This window comes from Gouania willdenowi, chromosome 13 (genome assembly GCF_900634775.1).
Source record: "Gouania willdenowi chromosome 13, fGouWil2.1, whole genome shotgun sequence".
Classification (NCBI taxonomy): domain Eukaryota; kingdom Metazoa; phylum Chordata; class Actinopteri; order Blenniiformes; family Gobiesocidae; genus Gouania; species Gouania willdenowi.
In genome coordinates this window covers 10,640,099-10,658,548 of record NC_041056.1, presented here as the reverse complement: position 1 = coordinate 10,658,548, position 18,450 = coordinate 10,640,099, and the positions used below count along the sequence as shown (strand labels likewise).

Sequence of the window (18,450 nt, the reverse complement as noted above, 5' to 3'; positions counted from 1 at the left end):
TGTAATAAAACCAGCAGGAGCCTAAAATATATAGATTATAGCTGACAATATAAGAGAAAAAAACAATCTAAGAATTAATACTTTGGTGTCAATTTTTACTTTACAAATAACAGGCATGACCCCATTTTAATATCACAAATTTCTGGCGACCCCAAAAACTTTTTTCTTCTAGAACTAGTTTTTGATCATGTATATAGATTTGAAAAGTGAAAGTAGTTGTTTAAGATTGTTTGTAGTTTTGAGAAATAATTCAAAATGAATCATTCATTCCTTTTAATCAATTTTTAGACATTTCACGTGACCGCAATGTTGAAAAACACTGCATTAAATAATACAATAATATACGTTTGAGTCAATTCCTACATAATTTATGCAGAGTCTCGTTAAATGAAAACGCAAACTATAAAAAACATCAAATCTCTTTTAATTAACACGACAGGAGGAATAAATACACCATGTTTCTAGTTTAACAATGTTACAAAAAGAAATGTATTTTAACATCTTCAGTTTGAATGACACTTCGAGTCGTACTGACAAATATCACAACATAGCACAACAGAAAAATACTTCATACAAAGCACTAAACATGTTACAAAATCCTCCGTCTAGGCTTTTGTGATGTGGCCTTCTTTGATCAGGAAGTCGTAGATCTTTCTGGTCTTGTTGACGTCGATTTTGATCAGCGCTCGAGCCTGTGCCAGTCGCAGCCCACCCTGCCGCCGGTGCTCGTTCAGCAAGGCCTGCTTGTACTCCAGGTAGGCCCCGGGCACCAGGCGGACCACCTGACACAGCTGAGCACAAACAACAATTAACTCCCAGAAAAAGGAAACGTCAAATCAAAGCTCATGAGAAAGGCCATGGATGAAAATGTATCCATGATACTGATGACGTTTAAAAAACACGACTGAACTTTCTTTATATGATTCAACAATAGGTGATACTTACAAAAACCATTGGATCAATTTGTTTAATTGGTGCGGAAAAGTTTAGGCGACTCTCTTCTTAGAAATGCTAGATTTACAAGGAAACCAGGGCAGCAGTGACAAATGTTATTTTTACAAAATTGCCCCATTTTTGTTCATAATTTTTTGGGATTAAAAAATGACTAAATCCATCATAAATATCAAATAAAAATCTAGTCTTAAAAATGATTGTAGGAGGGAAAGTATGCAAGTACGTACGACAGATTATATGGACCGACTGTAGATAATTGTTATTATTCCCATAACCCTTTCTCACCCAGAAACAAAAAAATAAACACATTATTTTTAAAGAAATCAGATAAAGATTTGAGAGATGCTATTATTTTTTAAGATAAACACATAGTGTCAACCTGATATATTAATAAATCCAAGATCATTTATTCAAAAACAAATGTAGAAAGTTGAAATTGTTGCTTAAAAATTTCCACTGAAAATACTCGGTTTTTTGACCATATCGGAAAAGTGTTGCACATTGCATTGTGGGATGTGGAGTCCTGTAGATGGATGCATTAATGTTATTTATTTCATTGTAAAACCTTATCCGTTAACAGACATTTTTTCACTGAAATTTAAGATGATCTAAAACAAAATGAGGGAATACACTCCTAAAAATGTAGGAAACCATTGTTCCAAGCAAGATCTATGATTTCTATCATAAATATTTTGTAAATAAAATGTACAGTCATGCTTATCAAGGTGCACCAAGTCTACGATCTTGAGCCACCTTGGCCCTCTATATTACTCATGGTTGACCAATTAGACCGCCTCAATAATCCAAATCCCGCCCACTCCTCCTGTGGCCCTCGTACCTCTTTCTCCTTCTCATTGAGCTTCTCCGTTCCTGGCAGCCCAGTCAGATTGAGAGGAGGCGCGCTCCGCCTACCTGTTGCTGAGAAGCAGATATTTAATAATATTCAGAGACGCTGCACTTCAGAAAGCACAACAACAGCTTGACAAGCAGCGCTAATTCCCCTGCAGAGATGGTGGGAGGAAATATTTGTGGCACAATGTGTAAATAAAGCCGAGTGAAGTCAAGGAATGGTGCATAAAAGGAATTGAAAAGCTGCAGCAATAAATAAAGTGGGTTTATTTTCAAAAAAATCACATGGAGCACACAGTGTCTGGAACCAACCGCAAAGGGTGGACAAAAGCAGGTTTGGGGTCAATTGTAATTGTAAAAATGGTAATTCAAAAAAAAAAAGTAAAAATGGTAATTCATTACAATTATGATGTAATTATAACTGTAATCGTAATTGAAAAAATATGTTGCTGTTGTAATCATAATTGAATTGTAATTGAAGTCAGATAATTGACTTTCTAATAGTAATTGGTATGAAAATGCTATAAAAATGTAACTGAACAACAAACTGGGGAACCATGTTACAGTTCTATGGCTTACCCATACGTGTGTATGGCCTCAGTAATTGTGAGTAACTGTAATTGAACTTTAGTAACTGAGAATGTAATTGTAATTAAATTTCAGGGAAAAAAATAATAATCGTGATTTGAAGTGTAATTAGAATAAATGCCAGTTACCGTAATCATAATTCAGTTGTAATTGATGATTGTAATTTAAAAATGTAATTGACCCCAATGCTGGATAAAAGCTTCTTACCTGAAACCGTCAAGGTGGTCACAGCTGGTGTGATGCCAGCGTCTCTGCAAACACAATAATGATTGTCATTTCTTTAGCCTTGTTTACACACACACACACACACACACACACATACATATACATACATAATCCTACTTAAAAATAATATTAGCGTTACGACACATAATCCAGCAGATTCTGGACGTTAGATGCACTGCACCACCAAATGTCTGCAGGCTTTATGTTCCCGAGTCACTAAATGTCAGGTAACGTTGTGGAAGTGTGGACCCTCACATTGCAGCCTGTTTGCTGAGCCACTGTTGGCAGGCTCTGCCATCCTGGATGTACTGCAGCACGTCACACAGCATGGTCCTCTTCCTGCGCTCGTCTTCACGCATCCGCTTCACCCGCTCGTACACCTTGGCACCTGAAGGGGGCGACGCAGAGGTAAAGAATAATAATTAAACAACAATAATGAAAAAATACATTGGAGTTGTTATTTGGTGGAATGCATTAGCCACAAGTAAACATTTTGTCCTTTTGTTAATTAATTAGAGGCAGAAATAATGGGAAAGAGTTTAATTAGCATGCATTAAATCTATTTAATAAGCCCACATCCAGAATACTTGAGGCAGAACATTTCACTATCTTTCAGATAACACATAAGAATACAGGATATTGGTTCTGCACAGTGAAAATCCTCCAGCATTTCAGTGAAACACATCTGGCTCCTTCAAGCAGAAACACAGTTTTAGTGAACAGAGGAGGAAAAGGTCAAACCCAACTCACTGAGGAGAGACTTGATCCCTGCTTTCCTGTACTCCTGCAGTCTGTGAATTTCTCTCCTCAGTTCAAACTCCACTGCAAAAAAATAAATAAAGGGGGTTTGCACTTAAATGCCTGTTGTTTCATGCAATGTCTGTTCATCAACACACAGCCGGACCAAGAGGCCGATTTCAATCTGCTCACTTCATACATGCTTTCTTTCACAAGTCTAAATAAACAAATGTGTGTTAAACGACAGACGTTTGCACAAACCCGCCTCCTTACACTTCTGCTAGTTGCTTGGCAACAGTCAAAATCCAGCATGGCATCAAAGCGTGTGAGAGGGCAAAGTGTTATTGGATAGGGAGAAAACATTTACAGGTCATGTTACCGTAGCGACTACACAGAGAAATTATGTTTGGATGGGCTTTGTCTAAAAAACATGATTTTTTAATTTTTCTGAACAAACACTTTGGTTAAAAGTATTTGATCTTCAGGTGCCTGAGGAAAAGCTTGCAGTCATTATTGACAGATATTTGTTAAAAATGCAATCCATCTACTTTAAGACTACAGTTGGGATGTATCTAGAGCACACGAGTCAAATTCAGGGCCCGGGGGCCAAATCTGGCCTTTAAGATCATCTAATTTGTCAAGCAGCAGAAAGCAAAAAAAGTCAAAGAAACCATGAATTTTCATGCTACTCAAACAAATTTAGTTGTAGATATAGAAATAATACACACATTTAATGAAACAATAATAGCTGGGCTCAAATTTTCCCCATGCTTGTATCACATGACGGCAGTCACTTTTAATCTAAAAAAAAAAAAAACTCAAGTTTTTCAAAAATCCTGCAACTTTCTTCAAATTATTCCACAAAATTTCCCCAAATTACATACAAATGAATGACAAATTTGAAATTTAAGATCAAGCAGGGATATCTGTCACTAATTGCTTTGATATCATTATCGGTATATTACATAATTTATAATGTATTTATACGTAGACATGCAAACTAAAGCACAATAATGAATAAATTACTAATCGTCCCGCTAAAAATCTGTGGCCCGCTAAAAATAAACAGCTCCGCATTTGGCCCCTGAACTAAAATGAGTTTGAAACCCCTGCTCTAGAGCCACAGTGAATATTTTGACGGATACAGGAAGAGACCAGATTTGTATTTATTTCCCCAGACGTAGGACAGAACTGCAAACATCTTCCTTAAAGAAACTGAACCCTTAACCTGAAACTTGGACACATCCTAAAGGCCGGTAAGGTTATACCGCTTCACTTCATAGGATTTGAAAACATTCTTTCAACTACAACTGGCTCAGGTTATCTTGAGCTCTTGTCTTTAATCCTGCTGCCATGGTTTCACTCACCGGTACAATGAGCTTTTGTCTCTCTTAGTCTTTGCTTTCTCCTTTTTTCTTTTCCTGCGGTTATTTGTGTATTAGGAGCCAACAGTCCCTAATCTGAAATTCATATCTTATTCATACTTCTTAAATATCCACTAAACTAAACATCTTCTCAGCGTTCTTCCTGTTTTACATCATAGTGCTTTCTCATGTAGGACCCTTGGGACCTTTATTGTATCAGGTTTTGTTTTGTTTCATATGTTATGAAAACCTTCCACAAGATATATATATATATATATATATATATACAGTACCAAAAAACTACACAAAAAACAGATTGAGGCAACAAATTTGCAGCCCTGTCAAAGCTGTCTGATACAAGACGTGCACGCTCGCTGCACAAATACTAACGTGCATGACTCTCAATGAATTTGTCGTGCTCAGTCGGTCCAACCACTCGGGCAAATCGTCTCATGACGTCGTACAAATCCTGCACCTCCTTTGGGTAGCATCGCTCCAGCACTGACAGAAAAAGAGAGACAGAGAGAGCGAGGGTTAGAATAGGCTGCAGACGCCATCCGGTATAAAGGAATCATCCACTCCCTCTAGGTACTTCAAAGCATGAGCAGTGAAAAAGCAACGTGGGGAAGTCATTTTGGTTTCTTTTGTGTATGACAGCGTAGTATTGAGTCAACAGTGATCTCACAGGCATGTAAACATCACCAACCCATTGTCACGGCCCTTCTGTAGATGCACTAATAGAATCAGAGTTTGTTTCCTGTGGCTATACAAAGTGGGTTCAGTATGTTTGATTCAAACCGTTGATTTCATGAAACCATCAACAACCCTGGGATCGTTGCACATGTAGTGATGCACAATCAGCTGAAAAAAACATCAATAATAATATCTATATATATAGTATGATAGCATGATAGTCGTTGATTACGGTAGTTTGTTCAATAACAGTTAATTTTAATTGATAACTGCCATGTGGGTGGTAAATTTGTTGTCTTTTAAGCTTTGCCTTAGGGCTGAGCAAAAAATCGATTTCATCGATTTATTGAATTTGTAGATAAAAGCAATTTTTATTGAGCAAATTCGAGTTAAAAAAAAACATATATGTATATTTAATTTTTTTAATTTTAATTAAAAACATTTTTTCACCAGTTTTTTTGGACTTTTTTGCGTTCTGTGTGATGATGTGAGCCAGCCTCCTCTTTGTTTACATGTGTTTACCCTTTGAGTAGGCTATGTGTGTGCCACAGGTATGTTTCATTTTTTATTCACACTATGCTGAGATGCTAAGGGAAGAGTTTATTATCTTTTTAACTGTAATGTGATATGTAGTTATCTGATTTCTTAATCAGGAAATTTAAGCTAATGTGAAGTTGCTGTTGCACTTTTGCTTAAACCTGGGTTAAAGCTTGAAATTGTTGAATGACAGAGCCTCATTTACTTTTTTATTTTGGGATTGTTCTATGCATTTTAACTCTTGAGGAGAATCACAACAATAAAGTTGCACTTTTGACAATATATCTGATGTCTGCAGTAATTTTCAAGTGCATTGAAAAAAAAAAAGTTTTCTATCACAACAAAAGGCAGGATTTGCTAGAAAATACAGATTATAGAGATATACATCTCCTGGTTTTTGTCTGCAAACTTCGCTGTGCGTAAATTATGTTGCTTTGTGCTGTTTTCTGTATAATTAGCTGCCACTTCTGAATCAGCAGTAATAATTACAAAATGACAACACTGGAAGAAATACACAAGTTTATTCTTTACAGTTACATTTTGCTTTTTATGAATGTTATAATATTTGCCTTTTTTGTTTATCAGTGGCTTTACAGTCCTGTTGACAGCATTACTAATTAATGTAGTGTTTAGCTTCTTTGTCTTGAATCAAATTTGGGGTATTATGAAAATGTATCTTCATGTACGATACATTATATGTGCTGTGTATATCAATATTTTTATTTCATATAAGAACCTAATATGAGTATTGGCCCTAAAAATTCCATATCGGTCAGGCTCTAAAGAGGCAGATTGACAACAGTTTGTGGAACTGAGAACGTTCCGTTGAGCTGTCTTTGTTTCACCCTTTGGAAGCGTCAAATTTCCTTCCCGGGGCTGAAAGCACTTAACCCCTGCTGTTTCTACTGCAAACACACACTCACTGAGGAGCCTGCTGTGTTGCCTTTGCATCGGCATATGCCGTGTTGCTGAGTAACCACAGACACGTTATAGAAACAGACTGCCATCTACATCAATTAACTGTTATCGTTGGGACTCGGGGATGTGAGCTTTAATCAGAGACCGTCATCTGAGACCAAACACATGAAGTTTCAAACACGTGCTGGTGGGGGTTTAAAAGCGTCTCCAAGAGATGCTGGACATTTGAGCGCTTGAATTGTTTAAAGTGACAACCAACAACACAACAGTGCCATGATACAAAAGTTTATTTACTAGACCATTGGTGTATATTGTATTTGGGCCTTTATTTTATTTTAAATATACAAGATATAATTTAAATGTAGTGATTTAAAAAGACTGTTGTTGCTTTAAAACAGGGTTAGCGTTCACTGGTCCTGAAGAGCTGCTATTCTGCATATTTTAGATGCCTTCAGCTCAAACACACCTGAATCCCCGAATCTAATGAATGTGTAATCAGCTAACTCTGCTAAAAGCCTGGTAACAAGTCACTAATCAGATTCAGGTGTATGGGATCAGGAAGAGATGGAAAAACAAGCTGGATAATGTTTCTCAGGAGCAGATACACGGTTTGGTGAATGAACCAAACCCTTAAGTGTAACGCTGTAGTAGTCGACCGTGATCCCAGACAGATTCAGTCCAGCAGGTTTTGTTTAGAGTCATTGCTTCGTTACCCCTAAATCCAAAGATCATGTTGTCCTCCAGCTGTGATTATGACCCACTAATTGAAATCAAGTTTGTTGGAACAGAGTAATATCTCCCGCCAGCTGGGCCTGCAGCCACAACACAAACCAACACTCATTGGCAAACACAAAAAAACACTGATCTGAGTTGATAGAATGAAGCTAGGTTTGCTCAGCCTCAACTGGCCTGGGTCATCCATGGAGATTGATTTACTAATATACCTTTTGGGAGGGAATTAATTTGTACATTTTCTGTTTTCCTTTTATCAATGGACAACATTTATTTAGAAAAAAATATTTTTGTATTTTAATCATTTCAAGTTAATTTCTATGATCCAACAAAACACCACCAGGTTCTTATTATCTCCGCAAAAGTTGGTCTGTTGGCAGGATTACGACAAAAGTACTAAACAGAAATTGACAAAATTTTAACCAAAGATAGACCTTATGCCATGGAAGATTCCATTAAATTTTGAAGGGGATCCGGATCAATATAATGATTCGGGATCAGGTCAAACAATTAAAAAATCTTAATCTCATCATTGTCAAAATTTAAAAAATTCATATCTCTGTTTGTAAATGACTGATCTTTATTACATTTTACTTACTTACCCCACAGAGTTTCATCTGGATCAGATGTGGATTGCACATTTTATTGCGATTCTTCAAAAAATGGGGGTGCCCATACATTGAAACTGTATCGTTATTAATTAAATTAGAAATTTCTTACAAACCTTTAAAGTAGGGGTGTTGAACTTATTTAGTTCAAACACGGACCAGTTTGACCTCAAGTAGGTCGCAGATTTTAGGTGGAGGAAAAAAGAGCAATTTTCAATATCAATCACAATTCTTGTGGAATTTGTGGAATTATTTGTGAGAAATTGCAAGATTTTTTGAAAAATTTAGATATCTTTCCATAATTTGCGATGAAAAATGACTGGATTCATTCATGTGACATAAGTGTGGGGAAACTTTGAGCCCCTTTGTGAAGTTTGAATTTGAGATATCTATAACGGAATTTTTAGGTAATTTACACAATAATTAATGTGTTTCTTTGACATTTTTACCGTTTCTGTGGGCTGCATTGGATGCTCTTTAGTTTGACATGTGCTTTAAAGTGTAAATGATCATGGTACCACAAAAAGATATTTGGCACTGAGTGCTCTTGTTAGAAATATATTCTCCCTGACTCATATCCTGAAAACAAATTGTTGAAAGTCGGGCTGGGTATCGTCAGGTACCTTGCGATACGATATATTGCAAAGTTTTTGCCCACGATAATAATATAATCACAATACAGCGATTCTGTGATAACTGATATATCGCAGGAAATTTCATCCACGATACATTATCTGTGTCAATCAATTTCACATGAGTGACGAGTACAACACAAGTACAACACAGTGTATAGTGCACAGTGGCTCTTTTTAACACAAACTGACCACAACTAGTCCAATGTCCTTGTGTTATATTTAAGTCTTTAAGGAAAGACTGATACAAAATAATGCTTCACCAAAATATTGTTCATGATGTTTGTGAAAATTAACTTTAAATCATTAAAAACAAAATTAATGCAGAAAATACTTATTTTAGTGCTAGTGTTATCAACTTCACATATCAGTGCTGCTTAACAAGCAGAATGAACTTGTTTTATGAAAACTGGAATATTACACTGCATAAAAATAAAAATAAAAAAAAAACATTTCAGTTAGCGCATTACAATATAAAGAACTGGGTGGTCTATGAAAACTTGGGCACACATTTTAACTTATAATGACCACAATGTGTGAAGTTCAACTTAAATCTGTACTGCAGACTGCACATACTGTACATTTCAGTGCTAACACTAATATCAAGTTGTTCTTTGTAAAGCTGAGAACATTTAACTTGTGTTAACTTGTGCTTAGTACTTAACTTGTGTAGAAAAAAAGAAAATTGATATTCCATAATGTACCGCAAGAAGAAATATCGCGATATATCGTTGTATCGTTATTTTGGCATACCTCTAGTTGAAACTGTTTAGCTTTGAAAAAAAATGCACAAAAACTTCTCTGCAGACAGTTTGGCAGTAAAACAAACTATTATTAGTAAGAAATACTGTTGATAAAAATTTGGTTAAACAAAAGTGAGCAAAAGAGAAAAACTGAATAACAGATGTATCGTAATGAAGCACAAACCTATGCAGTAAATGAGTTGGGTTTGAAATATCGCTGCTTTATTATTAGTCAGGCCTTTTTTTGAAAAACTATTTCAGGAACGAAAAGAGAAAATCACGTCATATCTCCGGCCAGAGAGAAGGTCTGCTTCAAATACTTCGTTGCTGCACTGTGTTTCCATGGTAACTGACTCCGGGTTCAAGTTCCTCTCGTCCCCTGAGCAACAAATGCAGGAGTTTGTTCTGAACCCTGCTCTGAAACTGGACCCAGGTCAGTCTACCTCCAGCAGCAGCTGAAACATGATACTAACAGCATCCTGGCCTGAAGGCTGCTACCATTATTCCATGTGACACACACACACCTTCACACAATCTTTGACAGTCTCCATGACAACCAGTCTGCAGCTCTACAGCTACTCTGGGCTGCCTTTTGTCTTGAACGACTGGAGAGATAAGGGAAAAGGGTAGGACGCTAATTGGAGGATGGAGAAAGCATAAATAATACATGGGTTGAGAACTCTTCAACTCCTCGACCATCGACAATGTCACACAGCAACACGTGGCGCCACTGGCCTGGTCACCATGCGCGCTTAAAAAAGAGACGGTTTAATTGGACAAATCCATTTATAGTTGCCATAGCTGTCCACGTGAAGAAACCCAGGAGATGTGAAGAATTACATTAGAGCGCTGGCTGAGATAAGCCTGGAACAGGTGGATCAATAAATGCAGCGTGCATTTTAGCCGTCATGGCAAACACACACACACACGCACGCACACTAACGCACACACACACACACACACAATGCTGCCAGTGGAAATTACGACGCAGTTGTCAGTGCAGAACAGACACCAAACAGAAACCCTAAACCAGTGATTCTCAACTGGTGGCTCGGGACCCAAAGGTGGGTCGTGGACCTGGACTGGGTGGGTAGCGGACAGCTGGACAAAGCCAAATTAATACTTAATGTTTATTGTCTTCGGCTTGTCTTTTATCTTGAAATAAACTTTTCTTTTGACAGGTATGCTGTGAACTGAATGTTGCTCAGGATAATATATAGATTTAGATTTTAAAAAATGATTATATGTGTGTGTTTTCAACAGCCATTTTTGAAAAACCAACTTTGGTTGGTTGAATTCTGAAAAAAAGTGGGTCGCGATTTAATGACCATGGCAAAATATGGGCCCCAGGGTGAGACCAGTTGAGAACCACTGCCCTAAACCACACATCAGACGACCACCAACAAGTTTGTGCGAAGGACTCACTCTGAAATTTCCTCAAGTTGATCAGTCCGTGGTCTCGTATGATCCTGGAACACACAAATCAAGCTCTATACATTTGTACCTCCAAAGCTGATTGCAGATTTTCATTTCATTTATATATTTAGCACACATTAAAAAGTATTGTATAACAGTTCCACCTCTTTCAATAAACACAAACAATCTGAAATAAGGGCAAACAAATAAACACGTATAAAATCATGAGACAAAGTACACAATTAAACTTTGCTAAATTAGGAAAAATAATATATGAACAACGCATACAAGAATCAATATTATGAAAATATTGAACAAAATAATAATTGAAAATCAAAAAACAAATACAAAATTAAAACATATATAGATATAGATGTGAATACAAACGTACATATTACACGTGGATTGTAATCATGGTGAAAAGGCATAGAGTAAAGTAAAAGAGGGCAAGAATTAATTAGATGTAATGTAGGAGGACTTACTGTATAAATGAATAAGATGTTTTTTAAAGCGTAAGTAGAAGGATGTGGATCTTATCTGAGGAGGTAAACATTTCCAAAGCTCAGGACCTCTATAGGATGTGTTAAATTGATAATGTGATGTACGGGCAAAGGGTAGATATAGAGAATAATTATTGTCATTATTGTGTCTTGTACGGTATCATTGTATATTTGAATTAAAGTTTAAAAATATGAAAACATGTTGCTTACTAAATAAACTTGTGCAAAAACAAACATGTCAGATAGATGTTTATCGCCCATAACTGGTAAAAAAAAAAATAGAGCTTGTTTGAATGTAAAATGAATCTTAAAAACCTTTTTTGAATAATACATAACACATAAAGAATAAAGCAAAAATAACATTTAAAACAGACTTTTTTCAAGTAACATTTTTAATATTTTTGCAAAATCAGATCAAAGACTTTTAAGACTTTCTGAGGGGTCTTTAGTTTAAAGATGACTCATGATCTGTAAACACAATGAAAAGTGTCCTTTGAGGGTCCGACCCTTTCATCTCTCTGAGAGGACACCTGTTAGCCAAGATAAGTAGAGATTTAAGATCCACACATGCCTCTAATACCAGGCATGCTGTTCACTTTGAGTACATTGGCAAAGACTACTTAAAGATGATTTAGTGATGGACGCAATGCAGAGAATGTTACCACTGTGATGTATGAACACGAACCAAAGACAACCAACCCCAGAGGAGACGGAGAGTAATAAAGAAGGAATACTCAACCTGAACGACAGCTCAACTGAGAGACTTTTATATGTAACCTTTACTAGTAAGAATTAAAGACGATTTAGAAGCTGCAAATGCAATAAAAATGGAGCTCAAACTGTGATGTAGTGAATACTCAAGGAAGTGCTACTTTAATACAACTCCAACTGAGTATTGATGAGTTTAAAGATGAAGACCTCCCGTCATTCTAATTATAGCGTTTTAAGGTGTTAGGTAAGTGGTCTTTGTTAGCTGGAGGGAATGCATGGATGTGTAATGGTTCTGTAGTAAAAAGGAATATTACGTGTATTTGAAGACTACAAATTTATATAAATGACATTTCTGACACAAATTATTAAAGTTTTATTGTTCAGCTTTAGACCGGTCATCTAAAGAACATTCATGTAATGGTTTGACGGAGAGTTGCACATCATGAGATCACTTATGAATATATTACTAAGCTGATTAATTAGCTGTATGTTTAGAAGATCCACCTTTACACACCAGGGTGAAATGCGTGGTTGTTATTCGCTAAGACCTAGAATGAGCTTGGAAAGGCTCCACTTTACTAATATTATTATTATTAGTATTATTACTGAGACAATCAAAGCCTTTAAAAATGCTTTATTGCACAATTTAAAACTGTTCAATATAGTAGCTTCAAATATGTAATAATGCTATTTTGAGTAAAATTGAAAAGAGAGATGAATAAAACAGTTTCCTTAGTTTTTACAGTTCACGATGAAAGGCATTTATTCAAACTGAGAACATAAACTTCAAAATGAGAGCCTATGAGGCCCCCTATTGGTAAAATGGCAACATTACAAGACAATAAATACATTATTGTATCAATAATAAAAGAAGAAAAAAAACAACTCACTTTTTTCTTCTTTGCCTCTCTCTTAATCTTGAATGATAAATATCCACAACTGACAGTTTCAATGCTGGAAAAGAAGAAGAACATAAATGATGCAGAAGTCCTCCAATCATCAGTTGTAAAGGTGATAGATGTGCCCACCGCGTAGGACGTCTGAGTCGTCGTCCACAAAGTCGATATCTTTCAGATCCCATTCTGCGTAGTTATCAAACTCCTGCATTAGAGCAAAACAGCATTTTTACATCAAGCCTAAATGAAATGCAACAGTAGGTAACAATATTAAGAAAAATGTACAAGGAAAAAAAAAACAAAACAAAGGTCATATTAATTGAAATGTGATTGTTCTGGGCAATGCTAAAACATGCTATAATTAAAACAACAATTAAATGCATGAAGGAAAGAAGAGACAAACTTTACCTATGAGTAGAACATTTAATACAATGAAATGCAAAGCTAAAACTATTGAACAGACAAGTTAAAATAAGTGAATCATATCTGAGCTTCTTTTCTGACTTGAAAATTAACTGAAAAAGCCACATGGTGCCTGCAGAGCTCAGCACAGTTTCACACACAAAGCTCTCTGACCCGAGGCCATAAAAAAGTCATGTTTAATATGAAGAGCTCCAGTGACCTTTGCTGAGTTTTAAATAGCCACAAACAAGAGCATGTGCAGTCCACCTCCTTACCTCCATGAAGTCTGCTCTTGCCGGCATATATCCGGCCATGTCTCGAGACATCACAGAGTCAAACGTGGGCCGAGGGGGATCATCAGAAGCTGAGAACAGGACACACAATGTGTTCATTAAGGATTAAACAGTGATGAAGATGGAGAGCTGAGGTCTGAGAGGAGGTGGAACATCTGTGAGGGCAAACAAGGCGTGTCCTTACGTTTGAAAGGAATGGCACCTTCAGAGAAGCAGGAGTCTTTGTTTTTCCGCAGGCTCAGTAATGTGGAGGAGAAGAGTGGGTTATTGATGAAGTTCTTCATGTAGTGGCTCTCACACTCCTCTTTGGTCTTAGAGCGCATCTGATAGGCCACGTCATGCCTGTGGGAGGCATATATCAACAAATGTACAATTATTGATTTTAATTTTCATCTCATATGTCATATGCTCAATGTCAATTATAGTTTGGTGATTTAACAGGTCACAAAACAAATACATATTTAATTAAACACATTTAATGCACATCAGACGCATTGCTCCTGATGTTGATCACATGATTTGTTTGAGAACTTATTTTATATTATTTTATGGTTTTAGAAAGCTTCAGTTGTGAGAAACGAGTATGCAACATATTTACCAAAACAAAAAGAATAAATAGAACATATAAGGTAATATTAGGCTAGATTAGATTAGATAGAACTTCATTGATCCCTTGGGAATGCTCCCTCAGGGAAATTACATTTCCAGCAGCATTAAAAAAAAAAAGCAGCAAACGGGGTTGAAATAATATATAAATACACAATATGGAAAAAAACAGAATATACAGAAATAACAAAATATACAGAAATAAGTGAATAATAGCTTTACAAAATTTTTTATTTATTAGAGGTGTCTCGATCCGATATCAATATCGGTTCGATGTTAGCCTGAAAACGAATATCGGATTCAAACTTCCGGATTCTCCGTTTTTTTATTTTTTCTTCACCCAATTCATTTTTTTAATTTATTTTATTCAAATGTAGAATACTGTAGATATTATGTTGAAGGTTAAAATGTATGAAACCAATTGGTTAATAATAAATGGGTCAGTTTTTCTCATCCCTACTGTTGCTGACTATTGTTCTCTGTTTGTGTAACATCACTTGATCAAGACTTTTCTAACATTCCACACTACAAAATAAGTAAATATTACTTTATTACTAAAGAAAAAAAATGTATGTATGATTCATGCTGATATTGGATCAATATCGGTGTCGGCTGATACGCAAGGCTGCAATATCGGTATCATATCGGAAATGAAAAAGTTGTATCGGGAGATCCCTAGTCTTTATACCCACTTACACAGTGTACACTCGTCTTAGACACATAATGTTTTAGTCCTACTTTAATCAGAAACTAAATATGCATTTTTGTTATATAGTTAAGAGAAAATAATGCACGTTCATGCATAACCTACACAAATTTTACAAATTTGTTGAAAAGCATGATTGATGATCAACCATTAACTGTGCTTATAGATTAAATTGTAATTGCACTCCTATGTTCAAACTTCATAGATACACAAATGTTTACATCTCGTATAAAAACCAGGTGAATAAGCAGCTTTCTCACAAATCACAGTTGATTTGACGGACTGCTCAGCGTTCACTAATAATAATATTTCTATGGATAATTGCAATTATAAACACACAAAACAACCATCTCACCAGTTTCCAAATCCACAGTCCATGACGGCCTCCAGCAACGCCATCTCCTCCTGCGCCGTCCACCCGGGCTCCAGGACGGGAAAATCTGAGGTCTACGTGTGGAAAAATGTGATGCATGAGCATAACAAGGATAACAAGGAGTCAGAGGAGAGTAAACAACATGCAGAATATTTATTTTACTCACCATAATCTCATATTTGTGGTCGCTCTGGTGCTTCTTGTATTCAAATCCTCTAGTGAAACACTGAGAACAAAACCAGCATGTTTACCTTCACAATAAAATGTGAACAAGAGCACTGATCTAATGTGAAAGTCACCATTATGTAGCCATTAGTAGTTCAAATGCTATGGCAATCTAAACCTGGTTTATGTTTCTCACATTTCAGGCACAAAATCTGCAATACTGAAGAACAAAATACATTGATAAATAAAAATAATAATAATAATAATAATAATAATAATAATAATAATAATAATAATAATAATAATGATGCAAATATTTCACTTGTTTCTGCTGATTGAAAGTTATTGGCTTTGCTGGTCATAATTTCCAATGATATTAATACAAGCTACAAAACGCATACTTTTTTTTTTTTCCTCAGCATTTAACTTTTTCACTTCCGATACGATACTGGTATTGCTGCTTTTAGTATTGGTAGATACCGATATCAGTCCGATGCAATATCAGCCCGAATCAAGCAAACATAAAATGACTTTTTTTGTAACGTGGAATGTTAGAAAAGGCTTGATCAAGGAATATTACTAAAAATAGCAAACAACCGTAGGTAGAAGAAAAAGTGATGCCTTTGTCAACCAATGGGTTAAATATATTTTAACCTTAAACATGAGAATATTCTACAGTAATAAATAAAACTGAATCTAAATTAGAAGACCCTGAAAAATAACCTAATACAATAAAAACAATCAGCGGTTTTAGACGCAGGCCAATATAATATGATACTCCTAATGTAGAGCTAATATCGGGCCGATACCGGATATAAATATTGGATCAAAACTGAACAGAACCCTTAACTCCAAACAACACATCTTGAAACCCACAGAATTGACTTGGAGAGACTTTATTGATGCAGTATAACTATCTTTTGTTTTGTTGCTGTTTTTAGTGTGAAGACTAATCGACTATATTTCAACATACATGTCAAATAATCCACAAATATCAAGATTTAAAATTTTATTGGTTGATATTACACAAAATATACAAATAGCTGATTTTGTATTTTTTAGTGACAGTAAAGAATAGATTCGTTGTTTTTTGTTTTCTGTAAATCAGTAAATGGCCCATAACCTGTAAAGATGTTTTAATGGGCTAAAGTTGTGAAAGTAAGGTATTTAAATCATTGAATTACTGAGTATTCTCTCACTGACCTGCAGACACAGAAGCACAGCTGAGGGTCCACATTCAGCACATTTGATGTAGGGCTCAGTGAGGTAGGAAGAACAGCCTCTACATGGAGGTTTGTCAAAGGGATCGCCTGGAAGAAAAAAAAAAAAAAAAAAATCACATCTTTGGTTCAAGTGGTTTGACTGTACAGCATGTGAATCATTTTAATAAAGTCAGAATAACTTAAAAACAAGCACCTTTGACAGGCAGCTAACCTCATAGCGAGCTCTGCTAATAAACCAATATCCCTGTAGGCTAAAATGTCAGGTTTATAACACACTGTGTCTAAAGCTGGGTGTGTTTACAACACTAAACATTATTAATTAAGTTAGCATGTGTCGTTGACGTTTGTAAATTATCTAATGTACGTCTTTACAAGCTAACAGTCAGCTAGGTGCTAGCAGCTAAAAACACCGACCGTAAACAAAGACAGAAATGACCTGAGTTTACTTTAAAACTACAACTTAAACATCTGAACACATGTTATTTGGGTCAGCACTCACTTGTAAATGACGTTAGACGATCCATGTGAACGTGTTTAAACAAATATAAAACAAGATAGATTTTAGGGATCGATCGATTTTTCTGCGTTCGCAAGAGGCCCTGGTAGTTAGTTGCCAGATACTTGGAATGGTTTACCGTCTCACAACTCTTGAAAACTGCCCGCAATCAGCCCAAAACGGTTCAATAAACAATACTTTTACCTGAATAACTATAAAAGCTGCTCAATAAACAATCAAAAGCATTGAATGCACCGAGGCAAAAGTTTCTTTACGGTTTAATGGAGGTTAATCAAATTATTATTATTACCCCCTTCTTGTCTCCATATGTCATCAAAGGTTAACACACTGTATGTTTTAAATGAGCCCTGCGATGGACTGGCGCCCTGTCCAGGGTGTACCCCCGCCCAGCGCCCAATGAGAGCCGGAGATTGGCACCGGCAGACCCCCACGACCCTGAACAGGATAAAGTGGGTCTGAAAATGAATGAATTAATGAATGTTTTAAATGAAGTATTAATATGTTTTTGCTGAAAAACATATGACAAGGAAGTTCAGTGTAACTCCCGAGTGAGGGAAAAGGAGTTTGGGAGGACAACAAGAGAAAAGCCAGTTTTTTAATGCACCGTTGGTATAATGTGATGCTGCTATTGTTTAAAGGTCCAGTGTTATGCTATTTTTCTCTCACCTCCATTTGTTCTCAGAACCCCCAAAAACATAATATTTGAGGTTTATTATTCCAACCGAGCCTGTTTTCCAGAGTTTTAGCACTCTGAAAAGTCAGTTTCAAGACGCTTCTAAAAAAGGGCTGTTTTGGGGCATTTGTGCATATGCATGAGTGGGCGTGTCTATAGACGCTGACTCCACACAACAGCTTTATCATCATAGCAATTTTCTTATGCTATGCACACACTCTTGTTTTGGTTTTCAGCCAAAAAACTGCACATTACAGTAAAACACATGGCTATTTAAGCGGTTATTGTGATTGTGAGTCGGACAAAAGCTGCTCCACGGTGAGCAGCGGAGTTAGTTAGCTGTTTTAGCTGTTTCAAACACTCGCCGGAGCGACTACGTTGCTTTCTT

General features: G+C 36.1%; 1 protein-coding gene across 1 annotated transcript; it reads right to left on the bottom strand.

Annotated features, from left to right (window-relative positions):
- Window positions 1-403: 403 nt before the first annotated feature.
- Window positions 404-17,396, bottom strand: tada2a (transcriptional adaptor 2A). The gene is made up of 15 exons (XM_028464504.1): window positions 17,372-17,396; window positions 16,853-16,959; window positions 15,651-15,710; window positions 15,467-15,558; window positions 13,984-14,141; window positions 13,782-13,870; window positions 13,237-13,309; window positions 13,099-13,162; window positions 11,007-11,050; window positions 5,109-5,219; window positions 3,367-3,438; window positions 2,872-3,004; window positions 2,599-2,642; window positions 1,793-1,872; window positions 404-791 (listed from the first exon to the last, which is right to left on the bottom strand). Exons 1-15 carry the CDS (start codon window positions 17,394-17,396, stop codon window positions 606-608), a joined length of 1,338 nt encoding a protein of 445 aa, XP_028320305.1. The 3' UTR covers window positions 404-605.
- Window positions 17,397-18,450: the final 1,054 nt, after the last annotated feature.

Excerpts from the sequence above, each read along its gene's own strand:
- tada2a (XM_028464504.1), bottom strand. The coding sequence starts at position 17,396 with ATGGATCGTCTAACGTCATTTACAA. Across the intron at positions 3,439-5,108 it reads ATTCATTGAGAGTCATGCAC|TGGAGTTTGAACTGAGGAGA; the intron begins GTTAGTATTTGT and ends ATTTTTTTGCAG. Across the intron at positions 3,005-3,366 it reads AGGGATCAAGTCTCTCCTCA|GTGCCAAGGTGTACGAGCGG; the intron begins GTGAGTTGGGTT and ends CGCCCCCTTCAG.